Source organism: Manacus candei, unplaced genomic scaffold (assembly GCF_025592945.1).
Source record: "Manacus candei isolate 608988 ecotype Guabito, Panama unplaced genomic scaffold, ASM2559294v1 h1tg000070l, whole genome shotgun sequence".
NCBI lineage: Eukaryota > Metazoa > Chordata > Aves > Passeriformes > Pipridae > Manacus > Manacus candei.
The window spans coordinates 619,358-637,328 of NW_026138118.1; the positions used below are offsets into that span (position 1 = coordinate 619,358).

At 54.8% G+C, this 17,971-nt stretch overlaps 2 protein-coding genes across 2 annotated transcripts; one reads left to right on the top strand and one right to left on the bottom strand.

The window, feature by feature from the left end:
- The first annotated feature begins 66 nt into the window (after positions 1 to 66).
- LOC127479884 (bone morphogenetic protein 8B-like) lies at positions 67 to 12,502 on the top strand. Its single transcript, XM_051807390.1, has 7 exons — positions 67 to 472; positions 6,669 to 6,861; positions 7,865 to 8,013; positions 8,677 to 8,871; positions 9,511 to 9,590; positions 9,933 to 10,043; positions 11,711 to 12,502. Exons 1-7 carry the CDS (start codon positions 67 to 69, stop codon positions 11,858 to 11,860), a joined length of 1,284 nt encoding a protein of 427 aa, XP_051663350.1. The 3' UTR covers positions 11,861 to 12,502.
- A 1,582-nt stretch (positions 12,503 to 14,084) lies between these two features.
- PPIE (peptidylprolyl isomerase E) lies at positions 14,085 to 17,341 on the bottom strand. Its single transcript, XM_051807396.1, has 10 exons — positions 17,259 to 17,341; positions 17,078 to 17,176; positions 16,879 to 16,922; positions 16,252 to 16,278; positions 15,997 to 16,078; positions 15,776 to 15,876; positions 15,524 to 15,647; positions 15,253 to 15,438; positions 14,533 to 14,675; positions 14,085 to 14,432 (listed from the first exon to the last, which is right to left on the bottom strand). The coding sequence occupies exons 1-10, from the start codon at positions 17,287 to 17,289 to the stop codon at positions 14,364 to 14,366; spliced, it is 906 nt and encodes a 301-aa protein (XP_051663356.1). The 5' UTR covers positions 17,290 to 17,341; the 3' UTR covers positions 14,085 to 14,363.
- Positions 17,342 to 17,971: the final 630 nt, after the last annotated feature.

Sequence of the window (17,971 nt, forward strand, 5' to 3'; positions counted from 1 at the left end):
GAGCCGGGGCCGTGCCGGTGCCCGGGGCCGCACCGCACCGGGCGGGCGGGGGGTCCCGGCGGTGCCATGGGGCCGGGGCGCGGGGCGGGCGGGGGGCGGCGGGGGGCCGTGGCGCTGCTGTGGGTGGCGGCCGTGCTGTGCCAGCTGGGCAGCGGCAGCGTCCTCCGCCGCCGGCTCCACGTCCCGCAGCGGCGGCTGAGCGGCGGCGAGCGGCGGGACGTGCAGCGGGAGATCCTGGCCGTGCTGGGGCTGCCCGGCCGGCCCCGGCCCCGCGCCCCCGCCCGCGCCCCCGCCGCCGCCGCGCCGCTCTTCATGCTCGACCTGTACCACGCCGTGGCCGGCGAGGAGGAGGAGGAGGACGGGGAGGAAGCGGCCGTGTCGCGGCCGGTGCTCACCGGGCTCAGCACCCAGAGCCCCCCGCCCGGCAGCGTCGTCAGCCACGCGGACACCGTGGTCAGCCTCGTCAACATGGGTGAGCGCCGCGCCGGGCACCGGGAACGCCGGGGCGTGCGGGGGCACCGGGATGCACCGGAGGCACCGGGAACACCGGGGCGTGCGGGGGCACCGGGAACACCGGGAACACCGGGGGCACCGGGAACACCGGGAACACCGGGACGTGCGGGGGCACCGGGATGCACCGGAGGCACCGGGAACGTCGGGGCGTGCGGGGGCACCGGGATGCACCGGGGACACCGGGGGAACTGGGAACACCGGGACGTGCGGGGGCACCGGGAACACCGGGGGCACCGGGAACACCGGGGCGTGCGGGGGCACCGGGAACACCGGGAACACCGGGGCGTGCGGGGGCACCGGGATGCACCGGAGGCACCGGGAACGCCGGGGCGTACGGGGGCACCGGGATGCACCGGGATGCGCCGGGGACACCAGGACGTGCGGGAGCAGGGCCAGTACGGGGGCACCGGGAGGACCGGGACTTGTAGACAGCATCTAGGCGGCTTTGGCAGCACCGGGAGGACAGGGGGTACCGGGACGTGGCGGGCAGGATCCAGGCGGCTTGGGCGCGGGGAACCGGAGCAGAGCAGGGCGCACGGGTAGGACTGGGACAGCGCAGAGCTGGGGAGGTACCGAGGGGGCACCGGGGAGCACGGGGCTTAGCTGACCCCGACCCAAACCCCCGACCCGTAACTGTGATACCGGCAGCTCCGAGCATCCCTCGGTCCTGGGGTGGTTTCTCAGGGCGCTCTTGCTGAGAAAAGCCTCTTTTTTCCCCGAAGTTAGGCTCAATAACGGTGGAGAGCGGCTGGGAGGGACGCGGGACGCGGTGGCTGTGAGCCCTGAAAGGTGTAACTCTCGGCTCTGCTTAAAAATGGGGAGATGGAGAAGGGGAAGGTCCTGCAGCGAGGGTGGGCTGAGGGGGGCTTGTCCACCCTGCACTCCCCATTTCACTGGGCACATGAACTGGCTGGGGAGCAAGGCAAGACAGCAGCTCTCGTGCCAGCAGCAGGATGGACCGAGTTCCCCACTGTGGGACACTGAATCACGGTTCAAAATAAATCCTCAGGGTTGCTAATTGTTGCTGGAATCCCATCTAGCTGGTTACTGGGCTCCAGCATCCATCCAGTTTCCAGGTGGTTGCATGAGCAGCAGCAGAGCTGTTTCCAGCATCAGCAGGGCCACGAGCACCCGGGACACGGTGGGTCCCCCCTGAGAGCAGGCTCTGGGTTGGCCTGAACCCTTCAGGATGAGCAGATCAGGCAGTTGGCTGTAGAGCTCTTCCTCTGCCCTCTGCTTGGATATCCCTGCCCAAGCCAGCTTGGAGTTCCATACAATCACTACTCTGATGGGGAGAATCCCTTCCTGGAGACCCGAGGCAGGGAGGAGGTTTGGATGAGGAAGGGCTGTGGAGCTCTTTTGTCTCCCAAATCCCCTCCATCCATTCCTGCATCTTCTGTGTAAGGAGGCTTCGTGGGACAGACCCTGCTGGTCAGGCAGTGTTTGGGGTCCCCACAGTTGCAGGCACTCAGCACCCAGCTCCCATCTAGAGCTCTGGGGGAACTGTGGGAGCTCAGCATCCTGGGGAAGCTGAGACTGAGGTAGGCGGACACTGGAGCACCGAATTCCAGCTCCCCTCAACACTTGGGACAAAACAGGCTTTAAAATGGTTAGGTTTGATGGCAACCAGGGTGGGATGTTCAGAGGGCTGGGGAGATGCCCAGGAGGTGTTGGTGCTGGCAGAGGGTTCCTGTTACGGGGGGTGGCTCTTGGAGCAGCCAGGAGAGTTGGGGAACACAGTTCCAGCCTTCAATTTGAATGGCTTTGATTTCTGCGGCTTCCTCAGCCCCTTCATGTTAATTAAATAAGTTTTTGTGGGAGAAGGCTAGCTCTCATTTGCATGCATAATTCGCTGCACAATTATCCTGATGGGACATGCAAATGGGATAAGTCAGTGCTCCATTGGGCACTTGGACCTCTTTGCTCCCAGCCGCCCCACGTAGGGCTGTGTGAGCGGGGCCGGAGCACGGCTCCCAACGGCACACCTTTCTCCTGGGAAGGGGAGATGACAAACCTCCCTGGCACACAAACACACCCTGGGCTGGGTGGGCAGAGTGCCCTGCCTGCTGGGCAGGGGCATGGGGCATCGGGGGCCTCTGGGTGGTGGGTGGCTGCTGGGTTGGGTACCTTTGGTTGGGTTTGGTGATGGTGGATCCGCCCATCCCATCCCGTTTGCTCCTCTCGGTGTGAGGATAAAGCCTGACCTGTGCTATTTCTGAGCACTTCCCGAAGGAGTCAGGTGGGTGGTTGTATTTTTAAGACTGGGGTAAGGATGGGCTTTGGGATTTCTCCTCAGCTGTGAGTCATGGATATGGGCAGGGTATAATCATGGAGCAGAGTGGTTGGTAAGAGGCTCTCGGTGTGCCCGAGCCCCCCGTGACACCACAGCATGCACATCTTCCCTTTCCCTTCCAGCATCCATGGCTCCTGGCTCATGGAAAGGTGTCCTTGCCCATGGCAAAACAAGGTGATCTTTAAGGTTCCTTCCAGCCCAAAGCATTCTGTGATTCTCTGTGGCTGGACTCCCCATGGCTGTTCCAGATGAAGCTCTGGGGACATCTTCCTGGCAAACCCAGAGAGCACTGGGGAGGAAGGCAGGACACCTTGGCAAAAACAGCTGCAGCACCCTGGGCACTGCAAGGAGCCATTAGTGTGGGGTGGGAGCTCACAGCAGCCACTTCAATTGAATTTTAGGAGTTGAGATGCTGCTCCACTCTCCACACTGGAAGATCATCACCCACTGCCGGCCACTTACCCTCGCCCCCACACCATTACCACTGAAATCCAGCTGCTGTCAGCAGCTGGGTCAGGATTTTCCCCACTCCTGGCTTCATTTTGCAGCCATTTGAGCCTCCTCCTCTGGGCATCCATCCGAGGGACACAGGGTAGTGTTTTCTGGCAGCCTGTGCCAAGGTGCCAGTGCTCTGTACACACCCTCCATGTGTGTTTTAATGGGGAAAGCCTTGCAAATAAAATCCCTGGGACCCACCCGTGACACAGAGCTCCCAGCTGGCTGAGTGTAGGGCTCAGGGAGTGAGGGGGGATGCAGCAGTGGCCAAAGATGTCTCCCAGCCACAAGAAGTCGGACTGGGAGTGTCCAGTTCTGAACCCCATGTCCTGCAGCTCCCAGTGTTCATCCCAGGAGGATGGAGGAAGCACTCCTGAGACAAACTGGGAGCCTGGATTCATTTCATAGCACTCAGGATAAATCCTAAATCTCTCCCCACTTCAGAAAACCTTCGGAGCTTATTTTTAACTCCTTGTAAGCAAAGGACAGCATCTTCCCTGCATCTCTTTTAAACCTATTTTGGGATCCTGAACACTTGATGTGGTTGAATATCCTGGCATTTCCTTTTAATTTAGCATCTGAAATGATCATGGGGACCATCGGGAGCAACCAGGACCAGTAATTACAACTGATGTGCAGTTTATAGAAACAGGGAAAGTTTACAATGAAAACGTGCAGCTAAGAATAACCTGGGGAGCAGGAGGAAGGGTGGGATCTGGGAAGGGATCAGGAACTGGGAGACACGGTGAGGCTCAGTCTAGATCGAGCTGGGTATCCCCTGCCAGAGGAATGGCCCCAGGGCCGTTTATAAGTAATTTTTATAGTGGTTTTTGGGGGGTGGTGGGAGCACATATTCAACTTCGTGATGACATTCAGCTTTAGGGAAAGACACGGCAGCTCTTTGGGATGAGAGACAGTAAATGCCAAAGGAGGGGGCAAGGAGAGCAAAGCACTTGGGCTGGGCTTTTTTAGTGTGTCTCATCCGCAATCCGGATAATCCGCCCACAGATAATTGAGGGTTGGTGGTGTGGCTGAGCCAACCCGCCTCGAATCAATAGCAGGTTCCCAACAGGGAGCCGGGGGGGCATCTCCAGCACACCCCCAGCAGCATTTTAGCACCCACTGTTCTACTTGGGCACCCACTGGGTGCTTTGGGGGTTGTAATTTCACAGGAGTTTATAATGTAGCAGGAAACACGGTCATATTAAACTCCCTCCAACCTGCTATTTGCATCTGATCCTATCCTGATGTTTGCACAGGAGGGGATGCTTCTTCCTTGGTCCTGCCTCTCCAAGGGTTTTCCCTCTTCCTCTCCATGAAGGGGCAGAGTATTCAGGGGTTCCTCCCAGTCTCTCATCACAAACACTAGACATATTGCTATTAAATCCATCTTATTTGGTTCATCAAGGAGCTTATCTATTTGCATCCCCTATAGCATTTCTCTTACTGACCAGGCTTCCCTCCCACCAGCTCCCCTCCTCTGCCTTCATCCCTGGACCCCTCCATCACCTCCACAGCACGCTGATGGGAAGTTTTCATAACAAACTGCTGCTTTAACAAAGGTTTTCACTCTTCTCCGGGGCCAAAAATCACCCTGGGGGCTTTTTTCTGTGGTGTGGGGGTCTCTGTGACCTCCTTGGCTCCCCAGAAAAATCCCTCTGCCCATTCCTGGGTGAGGGCCCATCTGCAGCATTGCTTTGCTGAAGGTGCTCATGTGTGAAGACCCCGGTGATCTCAGAGCAGAGGGGTGACCCGAGTACCCAGGCGACTGAAAATACCCAAGGGGACACCACTCTGTACCTGGCCATCCCCTGGACCGACCATGGGACATCCCACTGAGGGTTTATCAGTGCCAAAAAAAAAGAGAGGCGATTCCTTTGGTTGTGTTTTGGGGGGGATTTAGGGATTTTGTAACATCCATGAGGCACCGGCGGCTTCGGCAGCACCACTGAACAATCCGAGAGTGTAAAACCATCAGCGCTGGGTTGGTGGAAGGAGTGGAAAAGAGGGAAGAGCCTGAGGGTTTGAGGGGCTGGTGTGTCCCCCCTCCAAGGGGTGCACGGGCTGGATGCAGCTCCCCACAGCATCCTCCTGCCACAGCTGGCAGCCGCCCCGCCAGAGCAGGAAACGTTCTCCGCATCCGCCCTGCCCGCCTGGCCCTGGGCTTTTTTTGTAACATAGCTTGTGGTGAGGCCAGTAGCTGGAGGGAATGTGGGATTTAAAAAAAAAAAAAAAAAAAAAAAAGAGGGGGGGAAAAAAAAGGAAAAAAGAAGAAGAAGCAGCAAAAAAAAAAAGACCTGTGGGTACGCAAGTGAAATCTCGGCGTTGGGTTTGGAGAGATGCGTCGCACTGCTCCCCCCGTGTGAATGGGAACAACTCCTTTATGGGGAGTTAAAACTGGAATATTTCTCCCCTGGAATTGGTTAAAAAATGGATTTAAAACGTGCATCTTTATTTAATTATTTATTTGGTTGGTTTGCTCTTGAAAGTACGGATGGGTTACGTTGCTTTTGTGCCTGAAGCAGGAGAAGCTTTAGTCATATTGAATCATATTTAATCACATACTTTAATTATATTGAGACAAGGCAGATTGGAATATTTTTAAAGGACAATTTGAAGCAAATAATTACATATTAGAGAAACTGTGTAGGGCTGCATTACTGCAAAGAAAGACAATGGGTTATTCTTTATAACCCATCAGCAGATTTTTTTTCTTTCCCAGCATGCAATGGATTGATGCAAAAATAAGGTGTTTCTAGTAAAAAGGGAGGTTTTATTTTTACAGAGAAGTGACCTTACAATCCTGCATAGGCTGAAAGTCCTCCCATTTCAGCAGCCCCAAGCATGAGGGCAAGAGAGGACTTGTGGTACCCAGCAATGGCCCTGGAGAGCCCTGTCCTGCTGCAACAAAAGTTTGGAAAACCCCAATTCCTGCTCCAGATGGTCCTGCTGACCTCAAATTTTTTTGTGTGTGTTTTTCAGCACAGAAGGCTGCAGCTCCTAAACCATGGCACGAGTGGCAGCTTCTCTGTGCTCCTCCCACAACCAACACTTGTGCTTTTAATTTTAATTTTAATTACTAATAAAGGAAGAAGGCTGGGAGGCTGGCGGGTCTACAGCAAAATAAAGTTGGGGGCTGCAAAACTAGGGGGGGGGGGCAGGATGCATCAAGATTAAAACTTTTGGGAGAGGAGAGAGATGAATTTGCAGCCAAGAGCTCGGGGTGGGGGGTGAAGGCTCAGAGGCAGCAGGTTTGTCCCCAAAGTGGGGACAAGGAAGTTGGGGGGGACTCGGTGGGAGGGAGGTGAAGGCTTGGATCAGCCTGCTGGGGTCTGGCAGAGCCCTCCCTGAGCCCTTTGCTCTGCAGTGGAGCAGGACCGGGACATGTTCTCTCCGAAGCCGTACTGGAAGGAGTTCAGGTTCGACCTGACCCAGGTGCCCGCGGGCGAGTCCGTCACGGCCGCCGAGTTCCGCATCTACAAGGCCCGGGGGACGTCCCGGCACGGCAACAACAGCCTGCACATCAGCATCTACGAGGTGGCTGCAGGGCACTCCAACAGGTGAGGGGCTGAGGACGGGAGCGGGGATGGGAATGGGAACGATGGAGATGGGGAACGGGGATGACGGGGATGGGAATGGGGTGGGAGTCGTAGAATCATAGAATCAACCAGGTTGGAAAAGACCTCCCAGATCATCAAGTCCAACCCTTGATCCAACCCTGTCGTGGTTCCCAGGCTGTGGCACTGATGCCACATCCAGTCTCATCTTAAAAACCTCCAGGGATGGTGAATTCACCCCTTCCCTGGGCAGCCCATTCCAGTGAAGAAGGTGGTATGGGAATAAAATGGGGATGAGGATGGGAATGGGAATGAAGAGGATGGAGGTGGGAATGAAGATGATAAGGATAGGAATGGGTGTGGGAATGAAGAAGAAGGGAATAGGAGTGAAAATGATGGGAATGGGGATGAGGATGGGAATGGAGAAGATGGGGATGGAAATGGATATGGGAATAAAGGGGATGGGAATGGATATGGGAATAAAAAAGATGGGAATGGGAATGACAATTGTGGGGATGGGAATGGGGATAAGGATGCGGATGAAGATGGTGGGGATGGGATTGGGGATGGGAATGGGGATAAGAATGCGGATGAAGATGGTGGGGATGGGACTGGGGATGGGAATGAAGGGGTGGGAACAGGGGTGAAGATGGTGGGGATGGAGACAGGAATGGGAACCTGCACAAGAACCGGCTCCAGCACTTTCCCTTCCCACTACCATAAAAACACCAAGCCAAGTGGCACTGCCACAATCAGCTGTTCCCAAAGTTTCCAACGGGGAAATGTCACACCCTGATATTTTGGCCAGGGCAGGGAGGGTGCATTTTCCAGGATGCCACCATCGTGTCCAGCACAGCCGGCGGCATCAGGAGCTACTGACCTGACCCTGCTGTGCCAGGGCCTGTCTGGACACAGGCACCAAGCAGTAATTTCCAAGAATTATTGCTGGTGCTGGTGTCCTTTGGGTGCTGTTACTCACCTGCTCTTTCCCCCCTTGTTTCTGCAGGGAATCTGACCTGTTCCTGCTGGATGTCCAGGACCTGCGTGCCGGGACAGAGGGTTGGCTGGTGTTTGACGTCACAGCTGCCAGCAACCACTGGTTACTGGATCAGAAATACAACCTGGGGCTGAGGCTCTATGTGGAGACAGATGATGGTGAGTTTGATGAACCTACCTGCAAGCATTCGGGGCCAAATTCCCAAGAACTGGAGTCTTCCCATCTCCCCACTCGGTGCCATGGTATGTGATGTTGGGGTTTGTCCCACTGCAATTTTAAATTCCCTGCTGTGACAGAGAACCCACAGGTGCCAGAAGTCTGGGTTTGCAGGCAAACCTGGATGGAAAACCCTTCCAAAGGCTTCATGCTAATGGGGTGGACTGTAATTAACCCCATTAACACTTAATGAACTCCCTACCTGGAGGGATCCTGCTGTGTGTGTGCCAGAGGATTAACCCTCTTTTCCCTGTGGGATCAGCTCTGGTCCCACACTGCCTTTTGCAGGCACACAGGCACACAGAGCATCTCCACTCCCATGGGGCCAGCAATCACAGCTGGGAATGCTCCCTCCATTCCCTTCCCCTCCCAGCTTTCCTCCCCAGGGGACAAGGGGCAAACTGATCACTTGGTTTTAATCCTTGAATCGCTCTGTGTGGCCGTGATGTGGTGGTGGGCGCGTGGCTGTACCACCTCCGGGCTTCAAACCCCTCGGGGTGCCGAAACCACAGCTCTCCACTGCAAATTTCTTCTGTTTTGACTCCTTACTTTAACCAAATGAGTTCGTTCTGGGAGCAAACCCACGCCTGGTCCTGTCCCTGCAGGGCACAGCGTCGATCCAGGCTCGGCGGGGCTGTTGGGGCGCCGGGGGCCCCGCTCCAAGCAGCCCTTCATGGTGACGTTTTTCCGGGCGAGTCCCAGCCCTGCCCGTGTCACACGAGCGGCCAAACCCCCGAGGAGGCGGCAGCCCAAGAAGACCAACGACCTCCCACATCCAAACAAGCTCCCGGGAATTTTTGGTAAGAGCTTTGCTGGGGGGGAGGAGCGATCCCTGTGGAAAACACCAGGCTCTGCTGCTGCCACCAGGGATCTGCTGTCAGCACCTTCAGCTGTTGGAAATCCCAGTTTTTGGGCTCAAGGGAAGCAGAGCAGAGAGCTCTGGGTTTTTAGGATTGGGTTGTTTGCAGTTAGGGAGATGCACAGGGTTTGGGTTGGTTGCCCTCAAGGAAATGGTGTTTCCTGAATATTGGAATTTTTGCCCTAGTGCCCTTGGCTTTGAAGCCACCCTGGGAAGGTGTCATCACCCCGGAAGGGTGTCACAGCCCCAGAAAGGTGCTCAGGCAGGAGGGGAGCAGGAAGCTCCAGCTCTCCTGAACCCACTGAATTTGGGAAACCCACAAAGTCATCTTCTCTGTGAGCAAAGCTATGATATAACCCTTCCAAGGCCAAATTCCTTCACCCCAATGTTGGAACATCAAATTATAGGCCAGTCTGAAGCTCCTTTTCCCTTCGTGCAGCAGCAGAGGCTCCTCCCCTTTGGTTCTCCTGGACTAACTCCTGTCATTTGGGCTGTATCCCTCCCTGGAGAGGGGATGGCTGCAGTGAGGGGTGGGATGGGGCATGCCAGGGCTGATGTTCCCTGTCCCTTTCTCCCACAGATGACGTCCACGCCGCGGACAGGCGGCAGGTCTGCCGGCGCCACGAGCTCTACGTCAGCTTTCAGGACCTCGGCTGGCTGGTACTTGTCTACTGGGAGAAGTAAATGCAAAAAAACCCCACCCAAACCAAACAACAACAACAAAAAAATCATCCCATTCCTCTGTCCTGGGCTCCTTCCCAGCCCAGATTCTCCTGCCCGTGAAGCCATCCCGAGAGCTGGGAAGGCAAACATGAACTGCCACAACCCCAAACCCCTTTGCTGACCTTGAGCAACTCATGGCTCAGTCCAAAAAATCAAAATAAACCCTTGCTACTGGCAGGGCCACCCGGGGAGGAGGTGGTTGAGTTGTTTGTGCAGGTGGGGAATGGAGGAAGGGGCACAGGAAGGTGAAGCCCTCAATATAATCCCTTTTTTTTGCAGGACTGGGTGATCGCTCCGCAGGGATACTCAGCCTATTACTGCGAGGGGGAGTGTGCCTTCCCCCTGGACTCCTGCATGAACGCCACCAACCACGCCATCCTGCAGTCCCTGGTCAGTGCCACCCAAAAGGACAGACCCAGGGGGACAATGAGGGTCTTGGGGAGCAGCAGGAGCCCGGTGGGTCCTGATGGAGAACAGGGTTTTGGGATGAGCATGGCTGGGTTTGAGGATGTTCGGGTCAGATGGTGCAGTTCAGCTGCTGGTCCAGATGAAGTATTAGTAGGTGCATGCACCTCTGGATGTGTGCTCACACATCTGGATGGGTACTTGCACATCTGGGTGGGTGCTCGCAGGCTGGTCCCCACCACAGGATCACGGGAGGTTCTGATACAGCATTTCAAGGCATTCATGGAGAAGCAAGTGTGAGGGCACACAGGTCACCAGCTCTGCCCATCAGCCTGAGCCAGAGGGGTGTAACAGGGGGATTTTGTAATTCCAGAGCTCCTCCATCTCTTGGTTTTCTGACACAATCCTGCTCCAGTTTAACAGCAGCTGGGACAAAACAGATGATTTCTGACAGATTAATTGCCCCCTCCCCTGGCAGTGGGCTCAGGAGCAGGGACAAGCCCAGGGCTCACCGAGGCCCCCACTCCTCCCTGGAAAGGCTCCGTGTCAGCTGTGCCTGAGGGTTTATCCACAGCCCTGGAAAGCACCGCTGCGGCTCAGCACCCAAACGCTGGGCTCAGCATATTCCAAGCAGGAAAAGCTTTAGTGTCCCTCTTTTCCCAAACCCACCCCGCATCCCAGCCAGTGCTTTAATTTCTGGAATTTCCTGCCCTGTGAGTGTTTGGTTTCCCAATGGCAGAGCCACACCGGCTCCGGTGCTCGCGGTTAATTACAGGGAGCGCCGAGCCCTCGGCTGAGCCTTTGAAGGTGTCGCCTGGCGGGGTTTAATTTTGACATTAACGAAGCTTCCAGGGCCCATCCGGGGCTGGGAAGGATCCTGGCAGCGGCGGGGAGGGGCCCCCTTCCCCTCTACACCCACCCATCGCCCCTAAACCCAACGCTCTTCCCAAAACGGAGCCGTTTTGGGCAGGATGTGAATCACCTGGCGCCCGGATCCGGCCCTTCTGGGAAGCGCCAGGGCAAAGGCGGCCGTGGAGCTGTGCCAGCCCCAGCCTGTGCTGCAAATAGCAGGGTTTGACAGCAAAAACACCGGACTTCCGAGCTGGGAGAGCTGGGCTGCCCCTGCCATAAATTAATCGCACATGTCGGGTGAAGCCAGCGAGGGCTCCGCGCGTCCGGCAGCCCGGGAGCCTCCGGCTGATGCTGCACAGCAAAATCCCGGGATAACGCCTGTCCTGAGCGGGGGCTGAGCGAGCTGAAGGGGACTTGTGTTCAGAGAGGTGTTGTGTATTTAAGATTTTAGTGGAAGACGTTAAATTCGGGGTGGAGGATCTCTTACTGCAGCGCCCCCCGCCCACACCGGAGCCTGACCCACGCTGCCCTGATTTATGTTCTTTTTTTAGTCATTTGTCTATTTTTGTGAGAAAAAAGGGCCCTGAAGTCCCAAATTAATGAAGGGGCTGCCTGGCCCATGCAGTGCCTTGAGCCCTGCTCCAATATAAACTGCAGCAGCGACTGCCTGGAGTTCAGGATAAATATTTTTGCAAAACGCTGGGAATAATCTCCCCATTCACCCAGGATTTTTGCAGCTATGAGTCGGTTTGATGCTTTTTCTTTTGCCTGGAGCCACGTTTGCTGCATCCCTCCCCCAGGTCCACCTGATGAAGCCTGAGGCCGTGCCCAAGGCGTGCTGTGCCCCCACCAAGCTCAGTGCCACCTCTGTCCTCTACTACGACAGCAACAACAACGTCATCCTCAAGAAGCATCGCAACATGGTGGTGAAATCGTGTGGCTGCCACTGATGGACAGGTCCCATCCCCATCCCTGAACATCCCATCCCCACCTCTGAATGCCCCATCCTCAAACATCCCATCCCAACCCCATCCCTGAACATCCCATCTCCATCCCTGAACGTCCCATCCCACCCCCACCAGAGCAATGTGACACTGGGTTTCTGCTGCGTGTGTGGAAGAGGAGTTTCATGGGCTGCATCAGAGCCAGAAGTCCATTAATAATAATAATAATAATAAATAATAAAAATAAATCCCTCCCACCCCTTCCTAGAAGTGGATGTAAATAATATAAAACTTCTATTCTCTTACCCTGCTTAATGAGACACATAGATATATACAAGCATATATATATATATAGGAAAGAGAGGATTTGTGGCTGGTTCTGTGTCTGGTTTGTCTGTGGCTGATGTGTTTTCCCCTCATGCTGCTGCAGTCTCTGGTGGAAGCAGTTTGGGCTTAAGGGTAACTAGGACAAGGGAGGCAGCATCTGAGTTGCTCTGGGATTGAGCTGTTTCTAGCTGTGTATTTCTAACTAACCCACCTCTACCCAGTGCTTTTAATTCCCTTAATGAAAATATCATCAGCCAATTAAGTAGCTGGCTGACTAACCCGCTCCTGTTTACCTAAAGTTCACCAAACTCAGCCACTTGGAAAAAAAATAAAATATCCATATTGAGCTACGGCACTGTTATAAAATAAACGCCTAGTTTGGAAAGTAAACATGGAGTTTCTCTTGCTCTTTCTTTTTTAATGTCACAGCACAACAGTGCTCTGTTTGGAGGACATTTCGCAATGAAAAAATACTCAGAATCGGCTAAAATTGTACCTATTTGCTTGAAAATGAGCCCTGATGTGAGTTTTAGGTCAGGCTGTGCTCACCAGTGGATGCTTCCCGTGGGCTCCTAAAAGGGCTGTGAGTGCCCTGGGTGGCTTCCCTGGGCTATTTGTACAATTAAATTATTTATTTGCTCTGATTTTAAAAGGAAAAGGCCTGTCCTGGTTCTCAGCTCAGATACCCGGGGGAACCTTGTGTCACTAAACAAATAATGAACCTGGAAAAAAAAATCCCAATAAACCCACCAAAACAAGAAAGATCTGCTCCTAGTCAATGCCCAGCTTCCCAAGCAAAGGTGTTGCTTCTTTGGGTATCTAATTCCACATGAAATCCAGCTTGGGATGTGATCATGGCTCTGTCTGACCTGCTGCCTTCTGCAGAGAGAAAACACCCAGGGCTTCCATCACTCTGGGCTCTCTCCCTGGTTCAGGCCCTGTAAGGGCTGTCTTCAAAAATCTGAGATTTAAACATCAGAAAGAAGAGAGCAAGGAAGGGAAAAGCTGGACTGGTTAGTCTGTTTGGAATCACGTCTGAGTGCCTGTGTCTCACCTTGGTCCAGTTTTGGGGCAATGCAGGACCCCCAGACACTGTGGAAAGCCAGCAAGTGAATAAAAGCAACCCAGTTTTTCTTATGGAAAAGCAACACCCCCGACCTGGGAAAAACCAAAAACCCCCAATGACACAAGCTCCTCAAAAGATCAACCCATCCCCACACAGCTGACCCTCCTCTCTGTCCCAGCTGCCTCATCCCTCTTGACAACACCTGCACATGCTCAAGCCCACCCACCCCTTCCTCCCCTCCAGTGCCATAATTTCATAGGAAACCCCAAATCCATCACTTCCCACCACTGTGTTCTCCTTTTTGGTGCACAGCCAGAGCTGCCCACCACAAGAACTATAAATCCACGTGATTATCCTACTCTTCAAACTGGAGTTTGGAAATTAAACCCCTTCCTACAGCCTCATCACTTTGGGTTTTTTTTTTCCTTCATCACCCAAAGGGCTCTTTCATTTCCTGGTGTTTCCTGACCATGTTTTCCCTCTTACACATCCCAGTAAACACCCTCCCTCTGGGATGGGGATGGAGCTGGACCAGGCTGGCTTTCCAGCAGGAAGGCTGCCAGCCAGGGACCTGCCTCCCTCTGCTGATGGAAAAGGACACTACAAAGCCAGGGATATGCCAAAAACACCTCCACAAGATCCTGCTGTGGAATAAGCATGAGAGATTCGGCTCAGCTCTTTCCCTGGCACAGGTAGCTTTCTCTGGAGCCAGGATTTAGGCACGGGATTAATAAAGACAAGGGCAGAAGGAAAAAAGAAAAAAAAAAAAAGAAGGCACTTTTGCTGAAAAACAAAGACCAGTCTCACACAGAGACAGTCTGAAAGCCAGGTCCTCAGTATTTTTAAAACTAGCTTTTATTTTTCCCAAACATAAAGTCTTTCTGGAACACGGCAGCAGGACCAGCCCTGCCCTGCTCGGGCTGGGAAGTGATTTATCCTGGGAAGGTCGGACCCCTCAGCACTGCCCTCAGGCACCTTCCCTCCAAGCTTTGCAGGGGAATTTCAACAGAAGCCAGGACTGGGTGCTGCTGGGGAGTTGCTGGGCTGTCCCATTCCAGCTGGTTCCCTGTCCCTCCTGGCCAGGCTCGCCCCATCCAGCCCCTCCAAGAGCCGAGCTCACGGGCACTCCCCACAGTCCGAGATGATCACCTTCTGCTTCGGCTTCCCATCTTTGGTGCCCTGAGCCTTGGAGAAAAAACCAGCAGCAATTAAGGGCACCAAGCTCTTAATTAAGGGCAGGAAGAGGGTCAGCTGTGCCCAGACCACCCTGCTGACCAGCACCTACCTCGATCTCCCGCACCACGTCCATGCCCTCCGTCACCTCCCCGAACACCACGTGCTTCCCGTCCAGCCAGTCTGTTTTATCACAGGTGATGAAGAACTGGGAGCCATTGGTGTTTGGGCCAGAGTTTGCCATCGACACCATGCCTGGGATCAAAGAGTGCAGTGTTATGGCTGAGAAGGGAGTGACGGATTCCAGCACATGAGCTGCTACTTTGACCCAGACCCACTCCCATTTCCTGCAAAATGCTCCTGCATTTAGGAGAGCTTCTGAATATCAAAATCCACAGAAACTACTGGAAACCGATTATGTTGACAAACACTTGCGAGCATGAAAGATGGAAAGGGGTAGAAGCTGCTTAGCTATTTTTAGCTGCAGTAACAGCAAAGATGTTTGTAGGGAGATAAACCTGCTTGCCTGTTCCCGCTTTTCATAGTCACGCTGTGACATTCCTCCTTTAAAACGGAACAGGAAAGCAGCTTTGAAATTATTTTTTCATTATGTAACACTGGAAATTAACTGTGTGGTTGGAGAGGGAACGAGGCATTTCTGCTTGGTGACACACGAGGGGCTGACCAGGGCAGATCACACGGTGGCAGACACACGTGGCCAACGTAGATCATAATTCAGGGCCAGTACTACCAAGACAAAACAGCCCAAATGTGGCCCCTAGATGATATTAAACGATTTTCTCTCCTGTTCCTGCCTGGAGATGGGCTTTACCTGGCCCTGTGTGTTTGAGAATGAAGTTTTCATCATCAAACTTCTTCCCGTAGATGGATTTGCCTCCGGTGCCGTTGTGGTTGGTGAAGTCGCCGGCCTGGCACATGAACTGGGGGATGACGCGGTGGAAGCTGCTCCCTTTGAAGCCAAACCCTTTCTCGTGGGTGCAGAGGCAGCGGAAATTCTCTGTAGGGGGGGCAAAGGGGAGAGAGGTGAGAGCTGTGACACTGCTGGAAGCCACCAGGGCAGGGAGGCCGAACCTTCTCCCCACCTGCGGTCATGGGCACCACGTCCGAGCGCAGGAGGATCCGCAGCCGCCCCGCGGGTTTGTTCCCAATCTTGATGTCCATGTAAACCTGAGGGTTGACCCGGGATTTCTTGGCAGGAGGCTCGTCCTGGGCAGGAAAAGAAACAAAAGCAAGTTTTGATGGCACTCCTCTGCTGTGCTTCCAGAGATGGCCAGTCTCACGCTCTCAGCCTTTGGAATAGTGCGGATACAGATGGCTGGGATTGTTTTTCCTACCTCTTGTGCCTCTGGTTTGGGGGCCTCTGTTCCTCCCTCCTCTTTGTTCTCCTCCAAAGTCTTCCCTGAAAACTTCTTCAGCCACTCATCATCTGACCAGACTGTGACAGCAAAAGGAAAAGTCAGAGCACAGGAATTGATCCAAAAGGCCACACCTGAGTTTATGAACAAAGCTCTGAACATCTACAGGGATGTTCTCCCCCTCCCAGGTGCCAACTCACCAGGCCTGGATGATCCTTCTTTAATTCGCATGGGTTTGGCCAAGTTCACACGGATGGTCCTGCCAAAGAGCTCAGACTCATTCTGCAGAGGGGAAAAAAAGCACAACAAAGCCCACCCAAAGGTATAAAATCACCATGCCCCCAAAAATCCCCACAGAGGTCAGAGGAAGACAGAGCCTGTGTTCTCTCTGCAGCCCACAGCACAGAGGGCAGCAAAGCCACAGGTCTCTGGGTGAGTGGGAACAGGGTCCATACCATGTTGTCAATTGCTGCCGCTGCATCCTGCCAAGAAATCAAAATAAAATAATTATTATCCTTTCTTCTCTCCCTTTAAAAGCAAGGCTAAGCATAGACATGCCCCAGCACTTCATTACAGAAAAGGCTGCCAGGTTTTCCTAAACCTCATCTGCCCCAGGGCTGATGGATCTTCCATCAGCCATATCCAAACCAGGATCTGGGTCTCATCTTCCAACAACCCAGTAAATCCATTTTATTTAAGATGCTTTATTGCTGACACCAGCACTTGGGAGAGGAGGAGAGATCTGTGCATGAAACCCAGGACAGACCATAAGAAGACAAATATATGACAGTCTATGCTGCCCATGAAGCCAAGAAACCCACCCAGGGACGATGGCAGGGAGGGGTTTGGGCCAGCAGTAGCTGTGCTTCAGCCCAAAAGAAAACGGGAAAAGTGGGAACTTGGAAAAGCAGGAACTTGGAAGAGGAGAACAACATCTCCCACTGCCGGAGAGTGATTCAATGCTGTGGCAGGTATAAGCCCCACCCGCTTCCATGGACTGTCTCCAAAGGGAAGAGGATCCATCCCAAAACCCCAGGGGAGGAAAAGCCCGGAGCAGCCCCAGCATTTGCCCCTTTCCTCACCTCCGCCAGCTCAAACTCCACGAAGGCGAATCCCCGGTGCTTTTCTGGAAGGAGAGAAGCGAGAGGGTCACGGGCAGCACAGACACAGCGGTCCCACGGAGCGACGGGGGTCCCATCCCATCCCATCCCATCCCAGGGAATACCGCACGCCGGGGATGCCCCGCTGTGCCCCGCTGTGCCCAGCCGTGCCAGCACGCACCCGTCTCGTAGTCCAGCGGGATCTGGATGTCGGTGATGTCTCCGAAGGGGATGAAGGCGGCGTGCAGCACCTTCTCGTCCACCTCCTCGGCCAGCCCGCCTGCGGGGCACCGGGCAGCGGTCACCGGGCAGCGCCGGGCACCGCCGGCCCCGCTCGGGGCACCCCCGGCCCCGCCACTCACCCACGTACAGCACCCGCTTGGTGGCCGCCATCGCGCCCCGGTGCCCCCGGAACGGGTCGGGACGGGACGACCCGCCCCGGAACGGCGCCATCGCCCCGCCCTCGGAGCGAAGGATGGGCGGTGCGGGCGGCGGGTTCCAGGGGGGATTTATTTCCCTGTGAGAGCTCCCGGGAAGCTGCCTCCCTGGCACGTGCCACCCACCAGCTTCCAGGCTTTTCCTGAGCTGCTTTTTCCTGGTACTGCGAGGGGGAGTGTGCCTTCCCCCTGGACTCCTGCATGAACGCCACCAACCACGCCATCCTGCAGTCCCTGGACAGCGCAACCCAAAAGGACAGACCCGGGGGGACACTGAGGGTCTTGGGGAGCAGCAGGAGCCCGGTGGGTCCTGATGGAGAACAGGGTTTTGGGATGAGCATGGCTGGGTTTGAGGGTGTTCGGGTCAGATGGTGCAGTTCAGCTGCTGGTCCAGATAAAGTATTAGTAGGTGCATCCACCTCTGGACGTGTGCTCACACATCTGGATGGGTACTTGCACATCTGGATGGGTGCTCACAGGCTGGTCCCCACCACAGGATCACAGGAGGTTCTGATACAGCATTTCAAGGCATTCATGGAGAAACAAGTGTGAGGACACACAGGCCACCAGCTCTGCCCATCGCCCTGAGCCGATGCGTTCACCTCCACCCTGAACAAGGTGTTGAACTCAATGATCCT

Coding starts and splice junctions, on each gene's coding strand:
- LOC127479884 (XM_051807390.1), top strand. CDS start 67: ATGGGGCCGGGGCGCGGGGCGGGCGGGGGGCGGCGGGGGGCCGTGGCG. Junction 6,862..7,864: donor GCTGCAGGGCACTCCAACAG/GTGAGGGGCTGA, acceptor TTGTTTCTGCAG/GGAATCTGACCTGTTCCTGC. Junction 8,014..8,676: donor CTATGTGGAGACAGATGATG/GTGAGTTTGATG, acceptor CTGTCCCTGCAG/GGCACAGCGTCGATCCAGGC.
- PPIE (XM_051807396.1), bottom strand. CDS start 17,289: ATGGCGGCCACCAAGCGGGTGCTGTACGTGG. Junction 15,648..15,775: donor CCAAACCAGAGGCACAAGAG/GTAGGAAAAACA, acceptor TTTCCTGCCCAG/GACGAGCCTCCTGCCAAGAA. Junction 14,433..14,532: donor ACGTGGTGCGGGAGATCGAG/GTAGGTGCTGGT, acceptor TTTTTCTCCAAG/GCTCAGGGCACCAAAGATGG.